Source organism: Ovis canadensis, chromosome 25 (genome assembly GCF_042477335.2).
Source record: "Ovis canadensis isolate MfBH-ARS-UI-01 breed Bighorn chromosome 25, ARS-UI_OviCan_v2, whole genome shotgun sequence".
Classification (NCBI taxonomy): Eukaryota; Metazoa; Chordata; class Mammalia; order Artiodactyla; family Bovidae; genus Ovis; species Ovis canadensis.
Genome location: NC_091269.1, coordinates 42,274,061 through 42,299,990, shown reverse-complemented (window position 1 = coordinate 42,299,990; position 25,930 = coordinate 42,274,061). Strand labels below are relative to the sequence as shown.

General features: G+C 42.7%; 1 protein-coding gene and 1 non-coding gene across 20 annotated transcripts in view; one reads left to right on the top strand and one right to left on the bottom strand.

The window, feature by feature from the left end:
- The window catches only part of PBLD (phenazine biosynthesis like protein domain containing), a 35,387-nt gene extending 33,343 nt beyond the window's left edge, over nucleotides 1–2,044 (top strand). For all 19 annotated transcript variants that reach the window (XM_069571863.1, XM_069571869.1, XM_069571857.1 and 16 more), the window contains one exon: nucleotides 1,224–2,044. In XM_069571863.1, the coding sequence (XP_069427964.1) occupies nucleotides 1,224–1,336 (113 nt within the window). In that variant the 3' untranslated portion in view covers nucleotides 1,337–2,044. The remainder of the gene's footprint in view (nucleotides 1–1,223) is intronic.
- A 3,397-nt stretch (nucleotides 2,045–5,441) lies between these two features.
- On the bottom strand, nucleotides 5,442–5,514 carry TRNAG-CCC (transfer RNA glycine (anticodon CCC)). Its single transcript has one exon. It is a non-coding gene; the product is annotated as a tRNA-Gly (tRNA).
- Nucleotides 5,515–25,930: the final 20,416 nt, after the last annotated feature.

Sequence of the window (25,930 nt, the reverse complement as noted above, 5' to 3'; positions counted from 1 at the left end):
CCTCTGTTTCTCCCAAAGCACAGACACACTTCTAATACAGTTAAGTGCCAAGTAAGTATTTGCTGAATAAAGTTAACTAGCTGTGTAATTTTGGCCCAGAAAGGTTCTTTATAAGGTGATGAGTTGAGATTGGATGATTACCAGGGTCCCATTATGGGATTAAATAAAACAAATCGCCTTGGAACCAAGTCTCCTAGTGATTAATATATTGCTCAGGACAGAGAAATAGATGGTAGCCAGTGGAGGTTACACAGCTAGTACCACATGCAGAACAGGCTACACAATCAAAGTAGAATTTTGACCTTAGTGGACAGAAGTTCTTACTTAGTGGGATGGTTAAGCATCTGTGACCCTGATTTGGGAATAGCAGGGTGGCTGTTCTCTTTCCATTGTGAGCCTAATTATTTCCCTAAACTCAAGAAACCTGAGGCTGTACTTCACGTTTGCTTGACAAGTGTGGTTGCTTGCTATCCACAATGAATAGGGAACTCCTTTTGTCCTTTCCAGACCTCAAAAGACCAAAGACGAAAGATGGGGCCTTCTCTGAAGGGCCCAAGAGCACCCCCTCTTTATCTTTTTAGCTTTTTAGTCCTAGGCTCTATCTTTTCACTTGTGCTTGCTTACTCCTAGACCTAGATGGAGCCAGGGAGGAAGCTACATTTAGGGTGTGTCTGGGGCATTACAGGAAGTAGTAGAGGAAGTAGCTCAGGAAGGGAAGATGTAGAGCTGTGTGCTTTGTGTATCAAATTGCGTTTGTGGCCTCAGTCCTCAGGAGAATCGGGTGGGCTAGGCAATATTATGAACAGATGAAGGAATGCATTCTTTAAAAAATTAGTTAATAAGTTTTTATTGAGAACGTTAATTTATTACATTAAATAAGTTTCTCATGTACATTGTATTTCTGCTTCTATACATCCTACAGTGTGCTCACTATCAAAAATTTATTTTCTATCCTTCACCATGCAGTTGATCTCCTTTATGCATTTTGATCCCTCCCATATCACTCTGCCCCTCCCCTTCTGGTAACCACTCTCTGTTCTCTGTGTCTATGTGTTTGTGTTTGGTTTGTTCATTTATTTTGTTTTCATTTGTTTGAAAGAATGTATTCTTTAAATTGACCTGGGAGGATTGTAGAGCTCGTAATAATCAGTCTTTCACTATGTCTTATTAATTAAAGGGGTGAAAATGATCTTGATTTGTGACTTGTTTTATGTTTTCTTTAGCCTTTCAGTGTTCCAACCGAGGAGGAGAACTGATAATTTCCCTGCGTTCTGATGGACGAGTTGACATCAAGGGAGGCACGGCTCTTGTTTTAGAGGGCACTCTGATGGCCTAGACTGCTTGCACTGCGGTGACACAGTCTTGAATTACTGAGTATTTTCTGCATAAAAAGAAATGTAAGAGACTGCTTTGAATAAGATTGCATTGTAGTGTGTTCACTTAATCCTCACCTGAGAAATAGAACAATGAAGACATATTAATGGGGATTTAATAATGCTTCCTGATGAATTAACTAAAGGAGTTTTGGTTCTACCTGTGAACATATTCGAAGTAACCCATATCAAAGAATAATGTTGTCACCTCTAATTGTGACCACCAATCACAGAATGAGGAACACATTTATGAAGAGTAAGATTAAATCATTTAAACTCAGATGTGAGTACCTGATAGACTGTTTTGCAGCCATCAAAAAGACCCAATAGCTATGTGGAAATATAGAAAAATAGTTCGTAGTATAATACTAAGAAAGAAAATTATAGTAGACTATTAAATGTTAGCAATGTTATGCTATGTCTGTGGAGAATAGGAATTTATATGGACAAGAATGGATCATGAAGATAGAAAAGTAAGAGTTTATGTGTGAATGGTAAGGTTGGAGTAATTTTAATGTACCTAAAAAATTATTTCCTTTATTGGAATGTGCTTACGTTTAATACCTAAAAATCAGGACGTGTAGCTAAATAACTAAATGCCCAGAAATTTTTTAAATGAGTGACAATGAGTGATAGAGTGATAATAAAATTAAACATGGAAAGTAATGTGATATCCTGCCTCTTTCCAAGTTCTTTTCAGGGTGGAAATCTCCCTTACTGTCACGCCTATGTATTCTGCAAGTTAGGTGCCCAGCTGGTATCTGAATTCTCACCCTGTGGGTCAGACCTGCTGCTTAGCAATCTGATGTGGTTGGTAAAAAGCAATTTGCTGTCTCCTGTGTGTAAGACACTGGACTAGAAACTGGCAGGGTAGAGAGCTGGGGGGCAGGATGCAAAGGAGATTAGAGGGGGAGCTTGTAGAACTCTCAAGGGACTCTAACTGGGGAGACCAGGCTCATCCTTTCATGAAAAGATAATGAGCACTTGTACTGGTCTGTGATTAGGGTCTGCCATATGCAGACCCTGAGTGCTATGGCGTAGTCAGGGGAGTGTTAAAAAACAGGGTTTCGAAAGATGGGTATGAGCAAAGCTTCAGAGATGAATGAATGTACATGGCCTCTACCTTTTGTCTAGAGTTTCTACATCTTGAAAGTAGTTACATTCTATAGGAGCGGAGATATAAAGGAAAGTAGTTATTAAACTAACAATCCGGTTGAAGAGATAAGACACAAGGACAGAGAAACACACAGACAGATAAATAATATTGAAAACTATTCTTTTTCTTTTTTTAAAACTAATCTTAATTTTTTTTTCTATAGAAAAGACGGGAATCACAGCAATTGTGAGTCATCCCCAGTGTATGAGAAAGGGAGAACTATGGTTATTCAGGTGTGGTTTCCTGGACAAAGAGCATGTGCACTACTTGGGAGCTTGTTAGAAAAGCAAATTCTCAGGCCCTATCCCCGACCCACTGAATCAGACGCTCTGGAGATGGAGACCAAAATCTAGTTTTTAACAAGCCCTCCAGGCAATCCGGGTGTACATTTACGTTTGAGAACCTCTAGTATTCATGGTAATGAATGATAGAGTGGTAATAAAATTAAACACAGAAAGTAAGGTAATATCCTGCCTCTTTCCAAGTTCTTTTTGGGGTGGGAATTCCCTCTGCTGTTGCTCCCATGTATTCTGCAATATCCTAGTATTCAGCCACTATCTTCTTCCCTCTCAAGTGCCAATTGCTTATGTAGCTCAATAACTTTTATTCTCTATTGGTTTGTTTTTTTTTTGGCTGCACCAAGTGGCTTACTGGGATCTTAGCTCCCCAACCAGGGATTTAACCCATGCCTTTGGAAGTGAAAAGTGCAGAAACCTAACCACTGGGCTGCCAGAAATGTGAAGCCAAAATGTGCATTATCTCAGAATCTCCCTGACCACACCAATATACTTGCTGCTTCATGTAGTTTTGGAGAGGCTGTTTTTTGTTTTTGTTTTTTGTTTTTTTTTTTTCCCTCATAGCTTCCAGTTCTGTTCAGCTAGAAAAATTAGCTGTGCTCAGGTGGGAGCTGTTCAGTAATGTGTTGGTAATATAGAGATTAGTTAATCAGCCATGATTTATTAATGATGAATTAATTATACCTGATTATGCAGTTCTACTAGCTAAATGGAGCTTTAAAGGAGTTATTTTATTAATCATCATGGTGCTAGTTGCAGACACTTACAGAAGTATCACTAATTAAACATGCAACCATGTGCAGAACAAGTTGAGCTGCTGAGACCTGCAATAATAAGAAACCCTGACTTTTAGAGGAGCCAAAAAAATTTTATTTTATGCAATATTAGGGAGTTGGCTTGGCAATGTTAATCATTCACTGCAAATTAATAGTGTAATTTTTCTTAGCAGGAATTGATCCTTATATCAGAAAATATATAGCACTCTGCATGCATGTGTGCTAAGTCACTTCAGTTGTGTCTGATCCTATGGACTATAGCCTGCTAGACTCCTCTGTCCATGGGATTCTCCAAGCAAGAATTCTGGAATGGGTTGTTATGCCCTCCTCATACAGCACTCTAGTGAGATTCTAATAAAGGGAAAGGTTGTTCAATCCTCTAAAGGGAAAGGTTGTTGTTCAATCCTATATTTTCTTTATTTATTTGTTTTATTTTTTGACTGTGGTGGATCTTTGTCGGCTTTCTCTAGTTGCAGTGAGTAGGGGCTACATTTCATTGCAGTGTGTGGGGTTCTTATTGTGGTGGCTTCTCTTGTGGAGCACAGGCTCTAGGCACACAGGTTCAGTAGTTGAAGTGCTTGGGCTTAGTTGTTCTGCAACATGTGAGATCTCCCCAGACCAGAGATCGAACTGATGTCCCCTGCATTGCAGGGCGTATTCTTAACCCCTGGGCCACCAGGGAAGCCCCTATATTCTCTTTTATACATATGCAGGATGGTCTTTGCTGAACAGGAAGCTTTGACTGATGGGATGTGACTCACAGCAGGGAAAGTCAAAACCACACACCAGCCCTTTGTATCAGAGAGCATCAGGTGAGTTCAAGACTGTGACCTCTTGGTGACCAAGAACACCGGTGTATTCAGTCACAATAAGAGGATTCACAGCCTTGTACTATTGGAGCAGAGAAAGGAATGAGACTGTCCAGTTGAAGGGGCATGTGGTAAACTGAAAGTGAAAGTGTGAGAGTGAAAGTCCCTCAGTCCTGTTCGATTCTTTGAGACCCCATGGACTATATAGTCCTCGGAATTCTCTAGGCCAGAATACTGGAGTGGCTAGCCTTTCCCTTCTCCAGGGAATCTTCCCAACCCAGGGATCAAACCCATGTCCCCTACATTGCAGGCGGATTCTTTACCAGCTGAGCCACAAGGTAAACTGAAGGATAGATGAATAATGGGAAAAGCATTTTCAATTTTTAGCTCAAGATGAATGAAAGCCACTTCCTGACTTTTTTTATTATGATTAATTGGAGTTATGCAGCATCCAGGGCTTCCCAGGGGGTGCAGTTGGTAAAGGACCTGCCTGCCAGTGGAGGAGGATGCAAGAGATGTGGGTTCAGTCACTAGGTCAGGAAGATCCACTGGAGTAGGAAATGGCAACTCCACTCTAGTATTCTTGCCTGGAGAATTTCATGAACAGAGGAGCCTGGCAGGCTACATTCTGTAGGGTTGCAAAAAGTCAGACATGACTGACCACACACTGCTACTATCATGTAGCATTCAAACACCAACCTTCAAGGTTGTCTTAGCACCATAGTTGGAAAATTCTCATTGTGAGTAGCCAAGGAGGTGGTGGCCAACTTCCTGCAAGGAAGCCAAAGAGGTCAGGTGTGACCTCTCCCTGCACACAGAGGGCAGGCATGCTACTGGGGCTCAGTCAAATCAGAAACTGTCTCCTGGGAGTTTGGATCCTGAACAAAGGAAGCAGTACTGTAGAGGCGGTGGCTAGAGGCCTATCCTATAAAGGTCCACACTATAGCTCATTCTCCAGCAAGTTCTTTCTTTTCTTACCTTTTTTTTTTTTTTTGCAGTAGTGGGTCTTGGTTGCAGCCTGTGGATCTTAGTTCCCTGACCAGGGATTGAACCTGGGCCCCCTGCATTGGGAATGCAGTGTCTTAGCCACTGGACCACCAGGGAGCCCCTCCAGCTTGTTCTTTCTAACATTATTCCAAAGTGTAGCTGTTTTACCATTTACTCAGACCCCTCAGTCTCCTGCTTGAAGACCTTTATTTCCAGAGTTCTTACCATTAGAAGCTGTCCTGCAGAGAGCAGCTTTATTTATTTTATTTTCTGTGTCCTGGTACTTTTATTTCTTTACAATAGGTTTGAGAGAGAGGGATTTCTGATTTGAAAAATATGCGTATTTTTCATTTTAGTAGCTATTGTCAGATACCTTTCCAAAAGAATCTGTAGCTGTTCATGTTTCCAGAGCACCTTGTCCTTTTCATCACAACCCACTAGTAGAATTTTGCTAATCGGGTAAGTGATAGCTTATTATTACTTAATTTGCATTTACTTTTTGACATTAACTTGCCATTTGTATTTTCTCTTCTCTGAATTCTCTACTCATATATTTTTCCCACTTTCAATTGCATTTTGTTACCAGTTTGCAAAAACACTTTCTTCATTATGACCTTTCATCTGTCACAGGTATGGAAATATTTTCCCTGATGTCTTGATATATATTAAGGCAGTCATTATTTTCCGTATTTTGTAGATGAGAAAATAAATGCTCAGAAAAGAAACTGACTTGCTTAAGTTTACCCAGCTAGTATAATGATTACATCTGGATTTAAAACCAGGATGTGATTACAAACCAAGTGCCCTCACTATACTTCAAGGAATATCCTAGAGGGTTCCTCTGGTTACTATCCTGTAGAATAAGTTACCCCCAAAGTTAGAGGCATGGAACGGTCACTGGTTATGCTTGGAGATTCTGTCTGTCAGGAAGTTGCACAGGACATCATGGGGAAGGCTTGTTTCTGCTCCATGTGCTGTCAGAGTGCAAAGGCAGGGCTGAGACCATCAAAGGCTTGTTTACATACATGGGGAGCCTGAGTTGGAAACACTAAAACAACTGAGAACTGGAACAGTTAGGCTTCCCTGAACACTTTTTTTTTTTTGGGCCATGCTGCTTTCGGGATTTCAATTCCATGACCAGAGATTGAACCTGGGCCCCTTGCAGTGTAAGCATGGAATTCTAAGCACTGGACTGCCAGGGAAGTCCCTCAAAATTAACTACTTTTTTAAAATTTATTTTTTATTTTATTGGCCACACGGCACGTGGGATTTGAGTTCCCCAACAACAGATTGAACCTGCACCCCCTGCATTGGAAGCACAGAGTCTTAACCACTGGACCACCAGGGAAGTCTTGAACACCTTAATCTATATATAGTCTCTCCGCATGATGTTTCCAGCATGGCAAGTTTAGGGTAGCTGGACTTGCTCTGTGTAGGCTTGGCTCCCAAGGCCCAGAGAGAGCCCAGGGGAAGCTGTGTCACCTATTGTGACTCTACCAGGAAGTCACATGGTTTTACTTTTGCCACATTCTGTTGGTTGAGGCATTTACAAAGGTCTGTCCAGGCTCACAGGGCAGGAACACAAATCCTATCTCTTGATGGAAGATTATTCATGCCACATTGAAATAAGAGCATGTGAGAAGGGATATATTTGACTATAGTTGTCTTTAGAAAAATATGATCTATCACAAGAGTGTTTTGAGGAATTTCCCACACCCTTGGGAAACTGGGAACAAAAAGGGTTAGCAGGAATAAGAAATACCTTCATAAATAGAGGAACAACAACTGCAGTCATTGAACCATCGTCAACAAACATATGGATGTGTTGTGTTTATAGATCATCATCAAAGAGTTTAGAAAATGTTCTTAGCTTACTGAACCAGAAGATATTTTCAAGGAACCAGAAACATATGAGCATCAGCTTTTAAGGACTTTGTGGGCTCTCAAGCCTGCTCTGAAAAGGAGGTGGACCGGACTGGATCTGTTCCACACTTAGAGTGAAACACTGTTTTTTGGCTTAGTTCTCTATCTTCAGCTTTCTGAGCTGCTATAACAAAAATACCATAGACTAGGTGGCTTATAAACAACAAACATTTATTTCTTATAGTTTTGGAAGGTGGGAGTCCATGATGAAGATGCTGGCAGATTTGATGTCTGGTGAGAGCCTGCTTCCTGGTTCATAGATGGCATTCTTCTTCTTGTGTCCTCACATGGTGGAAGGGGCAAGGGATCTCTCTGGGGGTCTCTTAATAAGGACCCTAATCTGATTAGTGAGGGCTCCACCCTCATGACCTAAACACTGACTAAATGTCCCACCTCCAGGTACCATCACACTGGGGACTCAGTTTCAACGTATGAATTTTGGGGACACACTTTCAGTTTGTGGCGCCCTTTTGGGTCAAAGCCTTGTAGTTACTGTTTCGTGATGCTGCCCAATGCTTCTGGAAAGGCCAGAGTGGCTATTGTTAGGGATGAGTGGTTTATGACTTTGTGCAAGAGCCAGTCGAGGTGATCACAATACCTTTGAGCCAGGTTATTTTAAGTTACAATAGACAGTTTGTGAATTTCATCAACCAACTGGAGGCTCTTCCTAGCTAAAACCACAATTTCAGCAAAAAAGAAGAGGTAAGTTAAAAGTGAACACCTGTTCTTCTAAAATTGCTCTACTGCAGGTACTAGCCCTAGAGAGTTGGCAGATGGTTTTGTGTTTCTAAGCCTGACCTTAGCAGCCCTTCATCAATCTTGAGCTGATTGATTCTCAAGAAAGAGGAGACTCTGGTTTCCCAAGGTACCCAAGACACCTTTGCTGTAGTTACTACCTGAAGACCAATTAATTAGTCCACACTGGTTCTCTCTAGTTTTCCTGACAAAACTAGGACATCCTGGACACAGCCTGGCTGGGGAGGCTTTTTAATTGCTCATTAATTATTGTCACTCTAGACATGGATATTCCTAAAAGAAAAAAGCATCATTTTGCCCTGGGGAAGACTGGTGATTTCCTAGGCCTGCAGCTATTAATATCTTGCATTGTGATTCTGGTATCCGAGGGGCTCCCTTCTTTAAAAAAAACCTCCACCCATAGAAATGAAACTACAAACTGCTGCTCCCATCAAATTTTTTAAAAATATATTTATTATTTATTTGTGGGCTGCACTGGGTCTTCATTGCTGTGTGCAGGCTTTCTCTCATTGCGGCAAGAGGGGGCTATTCTCTAGTTGCAGTGCATGGGCTTCTCATTACAGTGGCTTCTCTTGTTGCAGAGCATGGGCTCTAGGGCACTTGGGCTTCAGTAGTCATGGTGCACAAGCTTAGTTGCCCTGTGGTGGCATGTGGAACCTTCCTGGACCAACCATCGAACCCGTGTCCCCTGCATCGGTGGGTGAATTCTTAACCATAGGTCCATCCCATTGCTGACCCGGGGAGTTTGTCAGACATGAGAGAATTTGTCCCTTGACTATCAGGCACTTTTTAATTTTTTAAATTTAAGAGTATTTACTTGAGTTATTTTAAAGTCAATGCGATTGTATTTTTTTTTTCTTTTATGACTGTATAGTCAGGTCACCCAGACCACTTATGATGGCTCGTCTCTTGCTCTCTGTACGTCCCCTGCTCGGCCAGTGCCTGCTTCACCTGCACCTGCTCCCGTGATTGACCTTCCTACATACTTGACCCAGATCCCAGCTAGTGATTGTTCTAACCTTTAGATCAGAACTTTTCCACCTACTAGCTTCTCAAGAGGGCCATGAGGGGTGTGCCCTTCTTCTAGTTTCCCCAGTAACCAATGAACCAACCCGACCTCAATTCCCTGGCCCTCTCCCCAGGAGCCAAGACTGCTGCCATCTTGTCCAACACCAGTTGCACAGAGTGGGGTTTCACTCCAGGACCTTGCTTCAGACATGCAAGATCCCCCCATCCACCAAACCATTGATGTCTCTGCTGCTGACTCCAGGCTTTCTTGAAGCTGGGCCAGTACAGGGCTTACAAGCCTGCAGGGTGCAGCCCAACAATGATGTAGAATTAATTCATAATCAGCTGTCAGTTATCATCTAGATGGACATCTGGAGGTCTCACTCTTCTCACCCTCTCAGCCAGTTTCCCTCTTCTGTGTCTCCACTGGATCTATTTCTCTCCTGGTCTCTTCTCAGTCTTTGTTCATCCTTCCATAACTTAGCTACATAAGCAAACCAAAGCCTAAGCCCATGAATGCCTAACTGGGGAGGGTTAAAGGTGGGCTGTGGGAATGTGTTTAATGTGAGAAGAAGTAATGTTAAGACTAGTGTTAAAGGATTAGGTACTCTCTGACTGTTCTTCTTTCAGAGAATAACCATAAGTTGACTTTTGCTACTAAGAACCTCCTCCTCCTGATAGATGTTATTTCTTGGTAGCATTAAAAGATACACTGGGGCGTATCTTTAAGAGTTTATCTGAGCAAAGTGAAAGAAAGTGAAAGTATCAGTTACTCAATTGTGTCCGACTCTTTCTGACTCCATGGACTATAGCCCGTCAGGCTCCTCTGTCCACGGCATTCCCCAGGCAAGAATACTAGAGTGGGTAGCCATTCCCTTCCCCAAAGAATTTTCTTGACCCAGGGCTCAAACCAAGGTCTCCTGCATTGCAGGCAGATTCTTTACTATCTGAACCACCAGGGAAGCCCCATTTGAGCAAAAATCTCTTCCAATCTGACAGTGCCAAACCAGAAGTGGTTAGGAGCATTTCCCTGACAGACACTAGGGGCAAGGCTTTATTATCAAGAAGACTGTGAAGCAGAGCAAGGAAATTATTTAATTGGCTACAGCTCAGGCATTGTATGGGAAAGTCTAGTTGGCTGTTTAGGATTGGTTGTCCTTAGGTTTTGATTTCCTACCCTGGCGGGCATCCATGAACTTAGGTTTTGGTTGGCTTATGTAGCTAAGACATGAAAACCACCTGAGTCTAATGGCCTCCTTCTTTAATTAATTTAACAGTAATATACACATTAATTTTTTTTTCAATTGTAGACAATTTCAAGCATACGCGAAAGCGAAGACGATAGTTACAACCTTGGCCTTCTTCCCTGCTGCTCCCCACCCTTTGCACCCACTATGCAGCTTCCACATTTATCACAACCAATTCTGTTTCGTAAATGTTCCCCAAACCCAGGCGTTCTGTGCTCCGTATTAGGGGTCACCTGAAACCGTGTTTCCTCAGCTGAACATGCCTGGGAGGCAACCGTGGATGTGGCAGGCTCCTGCCAGTCTGCGTCTTCCACTCTGTCCTGTGGACTGAGGCTTGAGAACATCTCCAGTGTCACATTCTATTATACGTGATGGGGAAATTCGAGGCGTCCTGGTGGTGGGCTGGACAAAAGGACAGCTGTGCTGGGCTGCCCACAAATTAGGGCGTCTTTGGAGGCTGTTCGCCAACTCCCAATTAATTTTTAGGAGAGCTTTAATTATGCCATCAACAGTCCTCACTTAAACAATCACAAGGCACTCAGGCTGGGGGAGAAATGAGTAACTGACTAGATTTGCATAACCATTTACCCTAATTAGAATGTCAAAAGTTGGTGGCAAAGAGGCCAAGTTGTGCTGTGACTTAGTATCATTTTAATTTAGTCCAATTTCCTATGATTACAACTGTCTTCCTCTTTGCATCTCAGGTCCTCTTTCCTTCTAAACGATTTTTGGCAAAAACAGAATGGAAAACAGAACAACTAATAATAACTTGCTTGAGGGCTGAACTGAAAAACTCTAAATGGTTTCTTTCCTTAATCCAAACCATGATTTTAGTTTTCATCTAAACTTATAATTGCATAAACATTTAGATTTAGGTAATTTAGGCAGACACTTAGCTTTGAATCCAGAAGCCTCCTCTTTGCGTGTGTGTGTGTGTGTGTGTGTGTGTGTGTAAGGTGGTAGACTAACCTTCAGGTTGTTCCATGAGAAAAAATACTATGTTTGAATAGTTACGTTTATTCCAGTGTTTTAACACAAGGGTTGGTATATAATAATAATGATTGTAAGATGTGCTTATTAATAGGCAATATTATTTTAAATACCATGTAAAGCTTCTATGATACACCTTATGAGCTATAAAATTTGAAAACTACAAAGTCAGCAGAGACTACAGAACGCCAGGTCTCGGGCATAGAACCACCCTGACCCATTAGAGACTGCTTAGGCACGCATCAGTGGTTTCTAGGTCCGGCTGTTTTTCCGCCCTCATTCTCTTCTAGCAGCAGGAGGCCACCTATTTAATTAGTTGGGGGTGGGAGCGTCTGTAATCTCTTGGGGGCAGCTTTAGCCCCAGAGTTGGATAAGAGGGTGAATCCATCCCAGGGCGTGGCTGGCCTCTCCCCTGCAACATATGGGGAGCCCACCATGCCTTCAGCCGAAGTTCCACCAGCAAGTAGGAGTGGAGGGGCCTTCCCTGCTGGGAACACACCCTGCAAAGCCAAGGGCAGGTGGCGTCACTAGTAGAGTTCAAGCAATTCTTAGACCAAACAGCATCTGGCAAACTGTGCCAATTGGAAATCAATGTCCCTCCCTGGGTGGGTTTAATTTTATGGCTGTTTGCACAAACTTACAGCTCCTAATAGATAGGGCAGAGCTCAGAGCATCCTCCCAGGGTTGTTCCGATGGAGTCTGATGTCTTCACTGCCCATCGATAAGCTAGTCTGTTTACTAGAGGCTAGTTTGGAGCCTGGCTGTCAGGCCACTATTTATTCCAAGGCCTGGAGGTTCCTGTGACAGGAAGGGGGATACCTTTCAGGACTCAAGAGTGGGCTCTTGTCTAACACTCTGAAATGAATTGTCAGAGGAGATACATGTGCTGCAAAGCAAGAGACTTTATTGGAAAGGGCCCTGGGCAGAGAGCCGCAGGTTAAGGGAATACAGGAGAACTAATTCACTGTGTGGCTCAAAGTCTCAGGTTTTATGGGAATTCGATTAGTTTCCAGGTTGTCTTTGGCCAGTCATCTTTCTTGGCCCATGGTCTGACTCAGGGTCCTTCCTTGTTGCACGTGCATCTCTCAGCCAAGATGGATTCGAGTGAGAGAGACTCTGGGAGGTTGGTCATCTCCTCTGTCTTTTCGTCTCTCCTAAATTCTCCTGGTTAGTTTGCTAGGCAGCACCATGTTCCTTATTGGGACCTCCTGTTATGACACAACTGAGGCAAGTGGCCTGGGCCACGGTGCTTGGTTTCGGGTCCCTAAAGATTTGGCCAAAAATGCAGTACATTTAAGCCCCCAAAGCTTTACGAGAGCCTGAGGGAGACCTGTGGTTTCCTCCACTTGTGACAGTGTTGAAAACTTATCAATGTTCTGACTGTTAAATAGACCAGTTTTCTTTGGACTGACAAGATTTTACAATGGTTAAGAGGTATGTTTTGGGATTTGCTTGGTGGTTCAGTGGTTCTCTTCAGAGTCCCTTGGACTGCAAGAAGATCCAACCAGTCCATCCTAAAGGAAATCAGTCCTGAATGTTCATTGGAAGGACTGATGCTGAAGCTGAAACTCCAATACTTTGGCCACCTGATGTGAAGAGCTGACTCATTTGAAAAGACCCTGATGCTGGAAAAGATTGAAGGCAGGAGGAGAAGGGGATGACAGAGGATGAGATGGTTGGATGATATCACCAACTCAATGGACATGAGTTTGAGTAAACTCCGGGAGTTAGTGATGGACAGGGAGGCCTGGCGTGCTGCAGTCCATGGGGTCGCAAAGAGTTGGACATGACTGAGCAATTGAACTGAACTGAACTCAGTGGTTAAGACTCCATGCTCCCAATGCAGGGGCCATGGGTTTGATCCCTGTTTGGGGGACTAAAATCTCCCATGCCACAAGGCATGGCCAAAAAAAAACTAGAGATTATGTTCTGCAGTCAGACAAATTCAAGTTCCATCACTCATCAGCAGAGGGACATTGGGGCAAGTTTCTTAACCTCTCTGGGCCTTACTTTCCTCATCTGTAAAATGGGGGTAATAATTGTACCCACCTTACTGGGCTGCTGAGAGAATGGAATAAGGTAATATGTTGAGGACTTCCCTGGTGGTCCAGCAGTTAAGAATCTGCCTGCCAATGCAGGGGACATGGGTTTGATCCCTGGTCCGGGAACATTCCACATGCTGTGGGGCAATTCAACCCGTGTGCCACAACTACTAAAGCCCATGTGCCCTAGAAACTGTGCTCCACAACACCAGAAGAGCACACACCAGAACAAAGAGTAGCCCTACTTGCTGCAATTTGAGAAAGCCCACGTGCTCAATGAAGACCCACCACAGCCAAAAATAAATAAAAATTATTAAAGAAACAGTATGTTAAAAGTATTTAGTATAGTGTCTGGCACGTGGGTGTAATTTTACTCCATCTTGGGTATTAAAAATGACAATAAGGATAATAATGATAATTCTGGCCAGATATGAACAGCATGCCTGTGTGCATGCTAAGTCACTTCAGTAGTGTCTGCCTCTTTGTGACCCTGTGGACTGTAGCTCACCAAGCTCCTGTGTCTGTGGGATTCTCCAGACAAGAATACTGCAGTGGGTTGCCATGTCCTCCTCGAGGAGATCTTCCCAACCCAGGGATCAAATCTGAGTCTCTGGTGTTGCACACAGTTTCTTTACCACTAGTGCCACCTGGAAAGCCCATAAACAAGATAAACATGTTAAAATAGTCAAGAACAGAAGACTTGAGTGAGCAGTGCTGGTTTTAAAATCTTGAATTTTAATATTTTGCCGTTGAACTCCACAGTCTTAAAGTTATATGTGAATTCTTTAACTTGCTCATTTCTCCCTTGTTCTGACTTATTAGTCCTTATTTTTTCAAAAAGAGAGATAAAGATCCAAGCACAATGCTATATTTTGGTTCACCCTGCAATGTATGGGTTGCTGCTTTAGAAACATTTTATGCCAATCCTCACTCCTGCTAGAACCAGCACTCCAGGGAACCCAGAAGCAGGCACGGCGACGACTTCTGCTGTGTTTCTCATGTGGATCATCCTCAGGAGAGATTTGGATAATCAAGGTCAGATGCTGACTCATGCGGGAGAAAAGCGTTTGTGTAACTGAGGATGCAGTTACTTTCTTCAGGGCTGGACGCTCTGATGGTGTGAGAGCCTGCCTGGCCATATGAACCCTAAGTTCTGCTCTCCCATGTCAGAGCCAGTTTTACTACAATAGACAACAAGGGCACAGGGACGAGAAGCCCTGCTTCTGAGTGAGGCTGGGTGAAGAGAACAGGGGAGGAAGGGCCAGTTCTCCCTGATGAATAGAGAGCAGTGGTTGGCAGGGAACTGTGTAATGGCCAGAATCAAAATTTCCATGAGATGCCTGATTCTTTTTTCCTTTATCTACAGTTTCCTCTGGATCTGCATTATTGGGGGCAGGATGAAAGGGTCGCTCTTTATCTAATAGACACAAACTGCAGTGGCTTCTAGCTCACAACCAGTCTCCAAGGGGCCATGTCACTGTTTCCTAAACATAGCTAGACATGCCCTACAAGTTGGTCAGTTCAACTCTCTCTCCTGGGTATTTGAAAACTTGACTGTAATAGACAAGTGAGTTGGAGCAGAGTCATCTCATGATAATGCTCCAGGGCCAAGAGCAACGGCTGCTAAGGTCCCAGGTCACTTTCATTTGCATCCTGCCAGAGAAAGGGTTGTCTAAGCTTTCTTTGATTTAAGCAGGCTTTTTGTTTCGTTTTGGCTGTGCCTCGTGGGCATGTGGAATCTTAGGTCCCCGACCAGGGATCAAACCTGAGCCGCCAGTGGAAGCTCAGAATCTTAACCACTGGATGGCCAGGGAAGTCCTGCTTCCTTTGATTTAGTGAGCTGCTCCTCATATCAGCTCATACGTCCTTTTTGTTTAAAGACTAGTTCCATTTTCTTTTTTTTTTTTTCTGCTACAAGAAACTTAAGTGGTGTTTCCTACTGAAAACTTAAAAAAAAAAAAAAAGCAGAGAGGGATGAGTTTTGTACAATAAGACTGTGGTGTTTGCAAGTGATTTAATCCAAAATCTTTGGGTTCTTCAACCTTGAGAATATAATCATAACATAAAATATCCCCCATGAAAGGCATTTTCAGCCACAAGAGCTATAAGGTTGCATGGAGATGTGCATGCCAGGTGGTCAGCCAGCTGGATCTATTCCTTGGCTAAGTGATTTACATCTACGTCTAGTATCTTGGGATTTAAATTTGTGCCTACACAAAATGACTAAGTGCACTTTCTTAAGAATAGGTGACACTGGAGTGTTAATTTTTCAAGTGCTAAAATGTCTCTGGAAAAAGGTCCTTGGCTCATCTAAGCTGCACAAACTTGTCCATTTGTGCTAAGTACATTAAAAAAATGAACTATAACATTACCTTCAGTGATTAATTGAAATAACCTCAGCTGTATGTCAGACTTTATTTTGGGGGGCTCCAAAATCACTGCAGATGGTGATTGCAGCCATGAAATTAAAAGATGCATACTCCTTGGAAGAAAAGTTATGACCAACCTAGATAGCATATTCAAAAGCGGAGACATTACTTTGCTGACTAAGGTCCGTCTAGTCAAGGCTATGGTTTTTCCTGTGGTCATGTATGAATGTGAGAGTTGGACTGTGAAGAAGGCTGAGTGCCAAAAAAAAAGCATCAATTCGATGCTTTTGAATTGTGGTGTTGGAGAAGACTCTTGAGAGTCCCTTGGACTGCAAGGAGATCCAACCAGTCCATTCTGAAGGAGATCAGCCCTGGGTGTTCTCTGGAAGGAATGATGCTAAAGCTGAAACTCCAGTACTTTGGACACCTCATGTGAAGAGTTGACTCATTGGAAAAGACTCTGATGCTGGGAGGGATTGGGGGCAGGAGGAGAAGGGGATGACAGGATGAGATGGCTGGATGGCATCACTGACTCAATGGACGTGAGTCTGAGTGAACTCCGGGAGTGGGTGATGGACAGGGAGGCCTGGCGTGCTACGATTCATCGGCTCGCAAAGACTCGGACACGACTGAGCGACTGAACTGAACAACTGTGTGAATCATCCAGTGAAGCAACCCTTGGGTTTCTTACAGTTATTACTAGAAATGTCTTCTTCCATGGGTTGCATGCCTCTGATCCACATTTGGACACTAATTCAGACTAGGAGGGGCTTTCCAGGTGGCACAGTTGGTAAAGAATAGGCCTGCCAATGCAGGAGACACAAGGGACATGTGTTCAATTGCTATGTCAGGAAGATCCCCTGGAGTAGAAAATGGCAACCCACTCCAGTATTCTTGTGTGGAAAATCTCATGGACAGAGGAGCTTAGCAAGCTACAGGCCATGGGGTGGCAAAGAGTTGGACACAACTGAGAGCACACACACACACACACACACACACACACTCAGACTAGGAAGACTCTGGTCTCATCTTCTGAAAAGGGCTTCCTCTGAGGATCCAAATGTCAGTTTGGGTCCATTGATCAGTGACAACTTTGAAGCTGGCCAAAATCCCTTAACATGAGATCAGATTCCCTCCTCTAGCAGCCTCACATAGGGAGGTTTCTATAGGATGTCACCAAGGGGTGGGTAATTTTGTAACACAGCTAAAGATATGAGACCTTGTTAGGACCAGTTCAATTTCTCTTCTTTTCTGGCCGTGGAGTGCATGACTAGCCTCCTCCCAAAGAGCTGCCCTTGGCACAACCCATCCTCGCTTCTGCAGGAGCCACTCAGATCATCACTTTAGCTTATTAGACTTCACATAATTTACAAAAACCTCCACCAACTTTTTGGAGTTTTCATGTTTCCATGTCATAAGTTAACACTCACAGCCTTCTCTCATGGAGCTTCCTGGTTGAGGACTCCAATGCCTTGCATTTGTCTGTCTCCCACTCTTCCTCTCCTCCCCACACAGTAGATAAAGGGCCTGGGATCAGACCATGGGGAGGCAGCTAGGTCTGTCTCTAGGCAGGTCTTGGATAAAACCAGAAATGGATGGAATTAGCTTATGGGAACTCAGCAGCAGACATGGTAGTTTGATTGAACTGGGTCACCTCCTTGACTCCAGAGCAGTGATGCTACCCACCAGCATCTGAAGACACACACTGCTACTGTTATGAATTATGTCCCCACTTTTTTCTTTTTTTTCTTTTTTTCTTTTTATAAAAAGATGGCAACAAAACCAGTTTTAAATATTTGTGAGTGTAGAGATTTTTTTTAGTGTGGTCAGTTCTTTCTAGGGCCTACAACAGTACCTTGCACATAGTAAGTACAATAAATACATGTTGAAGAAATGAATGAAAATTAGTTTGAAACGATGGAATAAGTTGGTATAATGGTTGCCAAATGAATAGAAAAAAGTATGTATCATTATGGCTACCAATGTTGTACTGCACTTAAAGCCTAGGGATCTAGGGTACAAATGTCTGGTCAGCTAGGCATGATATCATTTTGCTCCCCACTTGGGATGTCAGAAGCTGGCACTCGAACATGATGGTGAGGAGAGACAGGAACATACTGTCAGAATTCAAGGACCCAGAGATCTGAACATTAGAGTAAGTTGTGCAGCCAAGATGCTGAAATTGCACAAGGAAACAAAAAAGCGACACCAATTGGAATCAACAGAAATTCGCTTCCCCCTGGGGCAGGGAGCCAGCATCAGCGGCTGGTCTGGGCTGGAAAGGCTTCTGAGCTTTGACTCTGTGCTGACTCAGGTACTGCCTGAAACCTGGGTTGCAATGAGAACCACCCCTTGGGGGAGTAAGCCACCTGCTCACTGTGAAACAGCAGATACCACAATTTCAGAGCAGAAACAAAAGCAGCAGGCCTATGATCCCTGCCTTTGGACGGCACAGTTTCCCCGCAAAGAGTCCTATTAGCAGGAGGAAAAAGAGCTGTGATGCTAGGGGGAAGGTGTCTATTCTCCCTTTGTGTGTGGGGTCCTTCCATACACCTTTTCCTCCTCCCTTTTTCTCCTTGTTTCCTTCAACCAGTATTTATTGAGCATCTATAATATGCTAGACACAATTCATTAAATACTGAGATACAACTAGAAACAGAAGAGAGGAAGCTCCTGAATTCCAGGAATTTCCAAACAAACAACTAAGGACATACAACATGGATAGAACAGGAGCTGGATGATACAATGGAGCCAGCCAGGGAAGGTCTGGGGCAGTGGCATTTGTGAATGGGGGAGCAACCAGTGAAGAAGCCCCAAGGTGTGGGTGAGTGGGCAGTGGAGGAGGAGCAGCCTTTTGAGGGGCAGCAGTAAGAAGTGATGTCAGACAGGTGTGGCCACCAGCTGAAATCCTCATCTCCAGAGCACAGTGGAATCTCCCTCCTCTGAGCTCCTGCTGCTGCTAAGTCACTTCAGTCATGTCCGACTCTGTGCGACCCCACAGACTGCAGCCCACCAGGCTCCCCCATCCCTGGGATTCTCCAGGCAAGAACACTGGAGTGGGTTGCCATTTCCTTCTCCAATGCAGGCAAGTGAAAGGTGAAAGTGAAGCTGCTCAGTCGTGTCTGACTCTTAGTGACCCCATGGACTGCAGCCTACCAGGCTCCTCCCATGGGATTTTCCAGGCAAGAGTACTGGAGTGGGTTGCCATTGCCTTCTCCAAGGTATAAAGAAATGAATAAAATAAGGATCAGTTATAAAATTTTAAAGATTTAAAGTTTACCCCATGCCTAAAAGGATGAGCCCAATTTTTCCACTCACATGTTCCTATCAGTAAAAATAAAACCATTGGTGTGGTCTTTCCTGGGCTTCCCAGGTGACTCAGTGGTAAAGAATCCATCTGCCAATGCAGGGGACAAAGGTTCAATTTCTGGGTCAGGAAGAGCCCCTGGAAATGGCAACCCACTCCAGTATTCTTGCCTGGAAAATTCCATGGACAGAGGAGCCTGGTGGGCTATGGTCCACGGGGTTACAGAGTCAGACACGACTGAGTGATGAGCATGCACATACACACGGGCTTCCCTGGTGGCTCAGTGGTAAAGAATCTGCCCAACAATGCAGGAGAGAAGGGCTCGATCCCTGATCTGGAAAGATCCTGCATGCCTCTGAGCAGCTAAGCCTGTGTCCCACAACTACTGAGCCTGTGTCTAGAGCACATGCTCTGCAACGTGAGAAGCCTGTGCACGGCACCTAGAGAGTGACCCCTGCCTGCCACAACTAGAGAAAAGCCTGAGCAGCAGTGAAGACCCAGCACAGCTGAAAACAAGTAAAGTAATTAATTAACAAAATTGGTACATGCTCATGTATAAATATACATATTTATATTTTGTACTCTATAAAACATACCTGGAGATAGAAATGAAAAGAATGAGATAAAATGAGGATCAAGAAAATTTCTAATCATTTCCTCTACTCTAATGGACTATCCTGTGCCCTTCTTGGAGAGCAGGACCCTGGTTTACTACTCAATGTAGTTTCTTTTCATTTCTTTCTTTCTTTTTTTAAGTATTTTTATTTATTTAGGTTGCACCATGCAGCATGTGGGATCTTAGTTCCCAGACCAGGGATCGAACCTGGGCCCCCTGCAGTGGAAGCACAGAATCTTATCCACTGAACCACCAGGGAAGTCCCTCTTTTCATTTCTTTTTAATATTTGTTTATTTATTTGGCTGCAACAGGTCTTAGTTTTGCTGCACAGGTTCTTGCTTGTGGCAAGCATGCTTCTCTCTAGTTATGGCTTGCAGGCTCTAGAGCTGCAGGCTTAACAGTTGCAGCTGGCAGGCTTAGTTGCCCCTTAGCATATGGGATCTTAATTCCCCAACCAGGGACAGAACTTGTGTCCCCTGCTCTGCAAGATGAATTCTTAACCACTTAACAGAGAAGTCCCTCGGGATAGTTTCTTGATGTGCATTGGATCTCCACAAGTAGATGTGCATTCGTTTAGGCTAAACACTATCTCTTTCTTAATGTTGCGTGGTACAGGGCTGAACAGATGAAAATAGTAATTACTGTCCAAGGGTCAAAAGCTCTTATTCTGGTGGACACACAGTGGGGCACCAGCGTGGAGGGTCTCCAACGGGAAGGAGGGATAGGTCCCATGGCCTCTCTATGGTCAGAGGAAATATTTCTTGTATCAGTCAAGATTCAGCTAGGAAAGTAGAGCCACTGTATTCGGGAAGAAGAAATTTATTGTAAGGATGAGGCCTTACACAACTGGGGAAGGAGCTAGGGATGTAAAAGTCCGAAAAGGCTTGTTGGAGGACAAGACAACAGTCGTTAAGCAGCCTGGCTGGGCTGAATGAGTCAGAGCTTGCAAGGGAGTCTGGAAGCCAAGTGCCTCTAGCTGCTGGAGTAAGACCGGGTGGGAGCACTGGTGCAGAAGTCAGATTCTCTGTGGCCTCTGTGAGTTCACGTGAAGCATCTGATTGTAGGCCTGAGGCTGCTCTTGGTCAGCGGGGCTGGCGGTCAGGAGGGAGTACTGGCTACACAATGAGGAAGAGCAAAGGACAAGAGCGAGGTGCTGGAATCTACTGGCACCTTTGTGTCTATCTCTCACAGCCTTTGACCTACAGTGATCTTCAGAGCATGGTGGCTTCACTTCTGCCTCCCAAAGCTCATGCAGATTCACTTTTGCCTTACTCAAACCCAGAATCACACAGGGAAAGGCATTATGAGAAACATAGCTTCCTGCCCAAGTTTAACACAGAACAGTCCAGCACATCCCTGAAACTGATTCTCTGGGTTCTGCATCTGCATTCATGAAAAGAAGCATCATGATTATTGATTTGTCTTCTCAAATACCTCAGTGCGAGGAAGGGAAGGACCTGGGGAAGTGAATGCAAATACTTTGTGTTTGTCCTATCAGTCGTATTCGACTCTTTGTGACCACATGGACTGTAGCCTGCCAGGTTCTTCCACCCATGGAATTTCCAGGGCAAGAATACTGTGTTACCATTTCCTTCTCCAGGGCATCTTCCCAACCCAGCAATGGAATCTGAATCTCCTGCATCTCCTACATTGGCAGGTGGTGGATTCTTTACCACTGTGCCGCCACCTGGGAAGGCCAAATGCACATGTTTTAGTCACTGGAAAGGTGGAGCATCTTCTGAAAGTTAACACTTTAAAATATGTGTCTGTCAGTGAGAGACTGAGCCTCAAACTACAATGAAACCACAAAATCTGCTACCTAGTAAGGCCTAGGGGGCATTTTTTTGGCTTCTGTCTGTGATATTTTAAACTTTGCTGGCTCCAATGTGAAAGGCAGAAGGAACTCCTTTGAATTTACCTTCTTCTCCTTGTCTCTGATCACTCTGTGGGTCAAGCACTGAAGATCAGGGAAATAAAGCAAAGATGAGAGAAGGTGAGGTGGCTAGTCTGCATCCTGGATAATTGCAAAAAGTGATTTTATTTAGCTAAACAAGCATCTATATCACATTAAATTGTATGCCAGGCATAGGTCTAAGCACATTACAAAGAGTAACTAACTCAATTGTCATATCAATTCTGTAAAACCTTTCTATTATTAACCTTCCTTACAGACAAGGTTGTTGTTGACGCCTGGTGGGCTACAATCCATGGGGCCACAAAAGAGTCAAACACAATTTAGTGACTAAACAACAGCAACAACACAGATAAGATAAGAGGCTTAGAGAGGTTAGGTAAATTGTTCAAGATCACACAGTTGGAATTCACGTCATGCTTAATTGTAGCTTTATGTGTAAAGGGTTAAAAAATTACTCACTGAAATCAAAAGCTATAGAAAGTGATTAGTTATTTTTGTTATCACTTGTAAAAACTATCCAAAATATGTAGTATTAGCTGTCATTTAAAGAGTGACCTTTTTTTTAAAAAAAAAAAATTACTTATTGGAGCATAATTGCTTTACAATGTTGTGTTAGTTTCTGCTGTACACAATGTGAATCAGCTATGTGAATACATATATCCTGTCCCTCTTGAGTCTCCCTCCCACCCTACCTCCCAAAAGTGTGACTTTCTTAGGGACCAGGCAGAGTTCTTTATTTCATAAAACTTTATTTAATACTCACTACTGCCCTGCGAGGTATGTATTATGATTCTACTTTGTACTTGGAGAAATCAGAGAAGTGATTTGTGTGAGAGCACATAGTTGAAAGGAGATCCAAGATTCTAAATTGACTTCAAAGAAGCTAAGAGGAGGCTAAGATCCATCACCCAGAGTCCAAACCCTATAAGTCATTCAGCTCCTGGCAACTAGAAGCTAAGTCAGGCTCCCAAGCCAGAATTCTCAAGCAGTGTGTAAAGTAACTGGGGGTTGGAGAATCAGCTGGTGATTTAGTGAACCTGTATTTTCTGAAGGCAAATGATCATTTCTGGAGTCTAGGACAGGGCACCCCATTTTTTTTCCGTCTCTCTCTTGGCCCCATGATTTGTCTCTGCCCCTTCTTAGTTTCTGCCCTCCACTGGGTTTTCTCATCCCTGGATCTTTGAGGGACAAAGGACAGAGATGCAAATCTTTGCCTCTCCTTTCCTTTCTCTAAACATATAAATCCTTTTGCAGGCTTTCCCCCCCTTGATAATCACTTTACAAAATTACAAGAATTTTGAAGACCTTGCACTTCTGATCTTTTTTTGAAATATAAGTGGACCACAACTGCACCATCCGTTAAGCTTTTTCTGGCTCATCTCTGAAGTTTTTCAGGGCCTCAAAGTCCCCCAGTTGCCACTCTCTCCAGAAGGAAGCCCTATTCCTCATTTTCCTTATTTTGCTCGCAAATTCAGAATGAAAAAGTGTTCTTCTCTCTTTTTTTAAATTACATGTCTCTTTGAAGAGTTTATTTAAAAAATTAAACATAATTTTGGGTAATAAAAGAATGTTTGGGCTTCCCTGATGGCTCCCACGGTAAAGCGGTAAAGCGTCTGCCCAAAATGCAGGAGACCCGGGTTCGCTTCCTGGGTCAGGAAAGTCCCCTGGAGAAGGAAAAGGCAATCCACTCCAGCACTCTTGCTTGGAAAATCCCATGGACGGAGGACCCTGAGCGACTTCACTTCACTTCAAAGGATGTTTATCCTTTAACCTATTCTATGGGTTTTATACGATAATTTCTAGTCATTGATCTTTTACTTTTAAAACAATGTTTCTCCTAGCTTTCTACTCCTACTGGTATAAGCTCTTCCTATCATCCCCTCTGTCTCATCTCCATCTGCCAGTTTTGATTTCGGGCCAACTCTAGACATATAGTAACTGCCAATTCACCTGGTAAGATCATGCCCTCAGTATAGAAACACAGTAGATATTAGTCTGACATGCATGTTCTTTTGGCTTAAATGGCTAAGGATGTGTTTTTTGATAAGAAAGAATCAATTCTGCATTTAAAATGTGGATCTAGTGTGTGATCTTTACAAAGTAAGGAAATGTAAATTATTTGTCAGAGTTATTTTCACTAGGAATGCACTCATTCTGATTAGCATCTATCTAACTATCATTTAATTAACTTTTTTTCAACCATTCAGCCTGGGTTGCTTATTACTTGTTATTTTCTAGGCACTGTGCTAGATACCAGTGTTATGAAATAAATGACACCATCCTTTAAGCACAAAATTTCTAATTCTATTCCTGAAACTTTTACTAGTGACTGCCAACTTTGGGAAAGCATTAGTGGATTTCAACTGCCCCAATATAAGCTGAGGGGCTTGCACTAAGTGATTTTAGGTTTAAAACCTCTGAAATCGGAGGCTACAGGAGATGTGACTTCTTGTTTTAATTCAGTTGTTAGGTTGCTCAGCATCTTTTGCACCTATTATTTAGTCTCTGGATTTCAGTCCTCTATAAAATAAATGGAAGGTATTAGAGGAGATTTGGAAACGTGTATTCCGAGGAACTTTGTTAACAGAACTTTGTAGAAAGAAGGGTTCTGTGTTCAAGAAGGTTTAGGAAACTCGAGTCAGAAAGTTTCTTTGCCCCAGGACTGCTCAGAAATTTTACTATAGCAATTTTGCTTATGACTCTCTAAGCAGGTGATAGCAAACGTGTTTCCCAAATTTACTGACGGTAGAATTCTTTTTCCCCAGAAGCATCTTTGTAGTACTAATAAATTCAAAATACATTTGAAAAATAAATGACTGTATACTTTCTACTGCCCTTTGTTACAGCAATGCTATTATTGGATCAATTTCATGTCACTTATCTGTTAGTTTATATTCCAGCATAGCTGTGCTGTGTGCATGCTGCCAGACTTCGTTTTTTTTTTTCTTCAAGTTGTGTTTACAATTCTCTCGGTGCACAGGCAATTATATCACCAACCCTGAATACATGGCCTGCAAAACCATACATCTCATTAACATTTTGGTCAGTAGTGTCCAAAACAGTGTTTTTTTAGGGAAAAGTTCCTAAGAGTAGCATAGAGAAGGCTCCTTGGAGGAAGGATGAGATAAATGAACATGAGAAATAATAGCATTAGTTGGGCTGATTTCCATAAAAACTCGAAGAATTGTATTTGACATTTTGATGACTAAACACAGTCCTTCCTGTCATAGGAGTGCTATTCCTGACCAAGACTGTTAAGAATCAGAGTAATGGAGCTGAGTGGCTCCATGCAAAAGTCTGTGTTCAACATCTGTCATGTTGCAGATCATTAATGTTCAATTGAATTCTATTGTCTTCATGTTACTCAGCTTCATTTCATTGTCATTGCTTCAGCTGGGGATTAATTAACTATTTATGGGAAGACAAGACTTGGAGTCAGGGCAGTCACAATGGGGTTTTAGTCTCAAGCAATGGTAAGAGAAGACACAGTTAAAAGACTCCTGATTTGTGGGAACTTGTTAATAATTTGATTAAACAAAAATAAATGAGAATAATGCCAATATAATCCATATCTCAAAAGGAGAAAGAACATACTTGGTCTTCCTAAAGAATTCAGAAATGATTCTGGCTTGAATCTATTTGGAACTGGTTTATTTGCCATTTGACTCTTCTTAAGAGCTAGAAAGAAGCTGAGATAAGAGAATCAAGTTAGCAGTTTCTCTACAAATCAGCTCCTCATTAGCAAGAGCGGAAATCATGTTTCATTATTGTTTCTGAGGACAGCTGATACAACTGAAACAGGGAAGTAGTATGAGATACTTACAACTTCAGGAGGTGGGGGAAAAAGTCTTCCATTAGGAATTGTTTTTTAAAACCTCACAAATCAGATTCCCTGGAGTTCCAGTGGTTAAGACTCTGCGCTTCCACTGCAGGGGGGCATGGGTTTGATCCCTGGTCCATCCCTGGTTGGGGAACTAAGATCCCACATGCCACACAGCATGGGCAAAAAAAAAACAAAAACACTTCACAAACTACTTAGATGTTTCCATTTTGCACATGTATGTGCATCACGATTAGTTTTATTAGATTTAAAAGTCAAATGAAATAATTATCATCTCACTATACATCCCCAAAATATTATAAACCTGTGTTGGGGGAATGTGGTATAAATTCTGAATTTGCCTAAGTATCCAAACTCATGCAATCCAATTATATAGTAAAATAATATACATTTTTACATATATGTTAACCTGTTTTTTAAACCATTTTTGATTGAAGTATAGTTAATTTATAATGTGTTAGTTTTAGGTGTAAAGCAAAGTAATTCAGTTCATATATATTTGTATATATACATTCTTT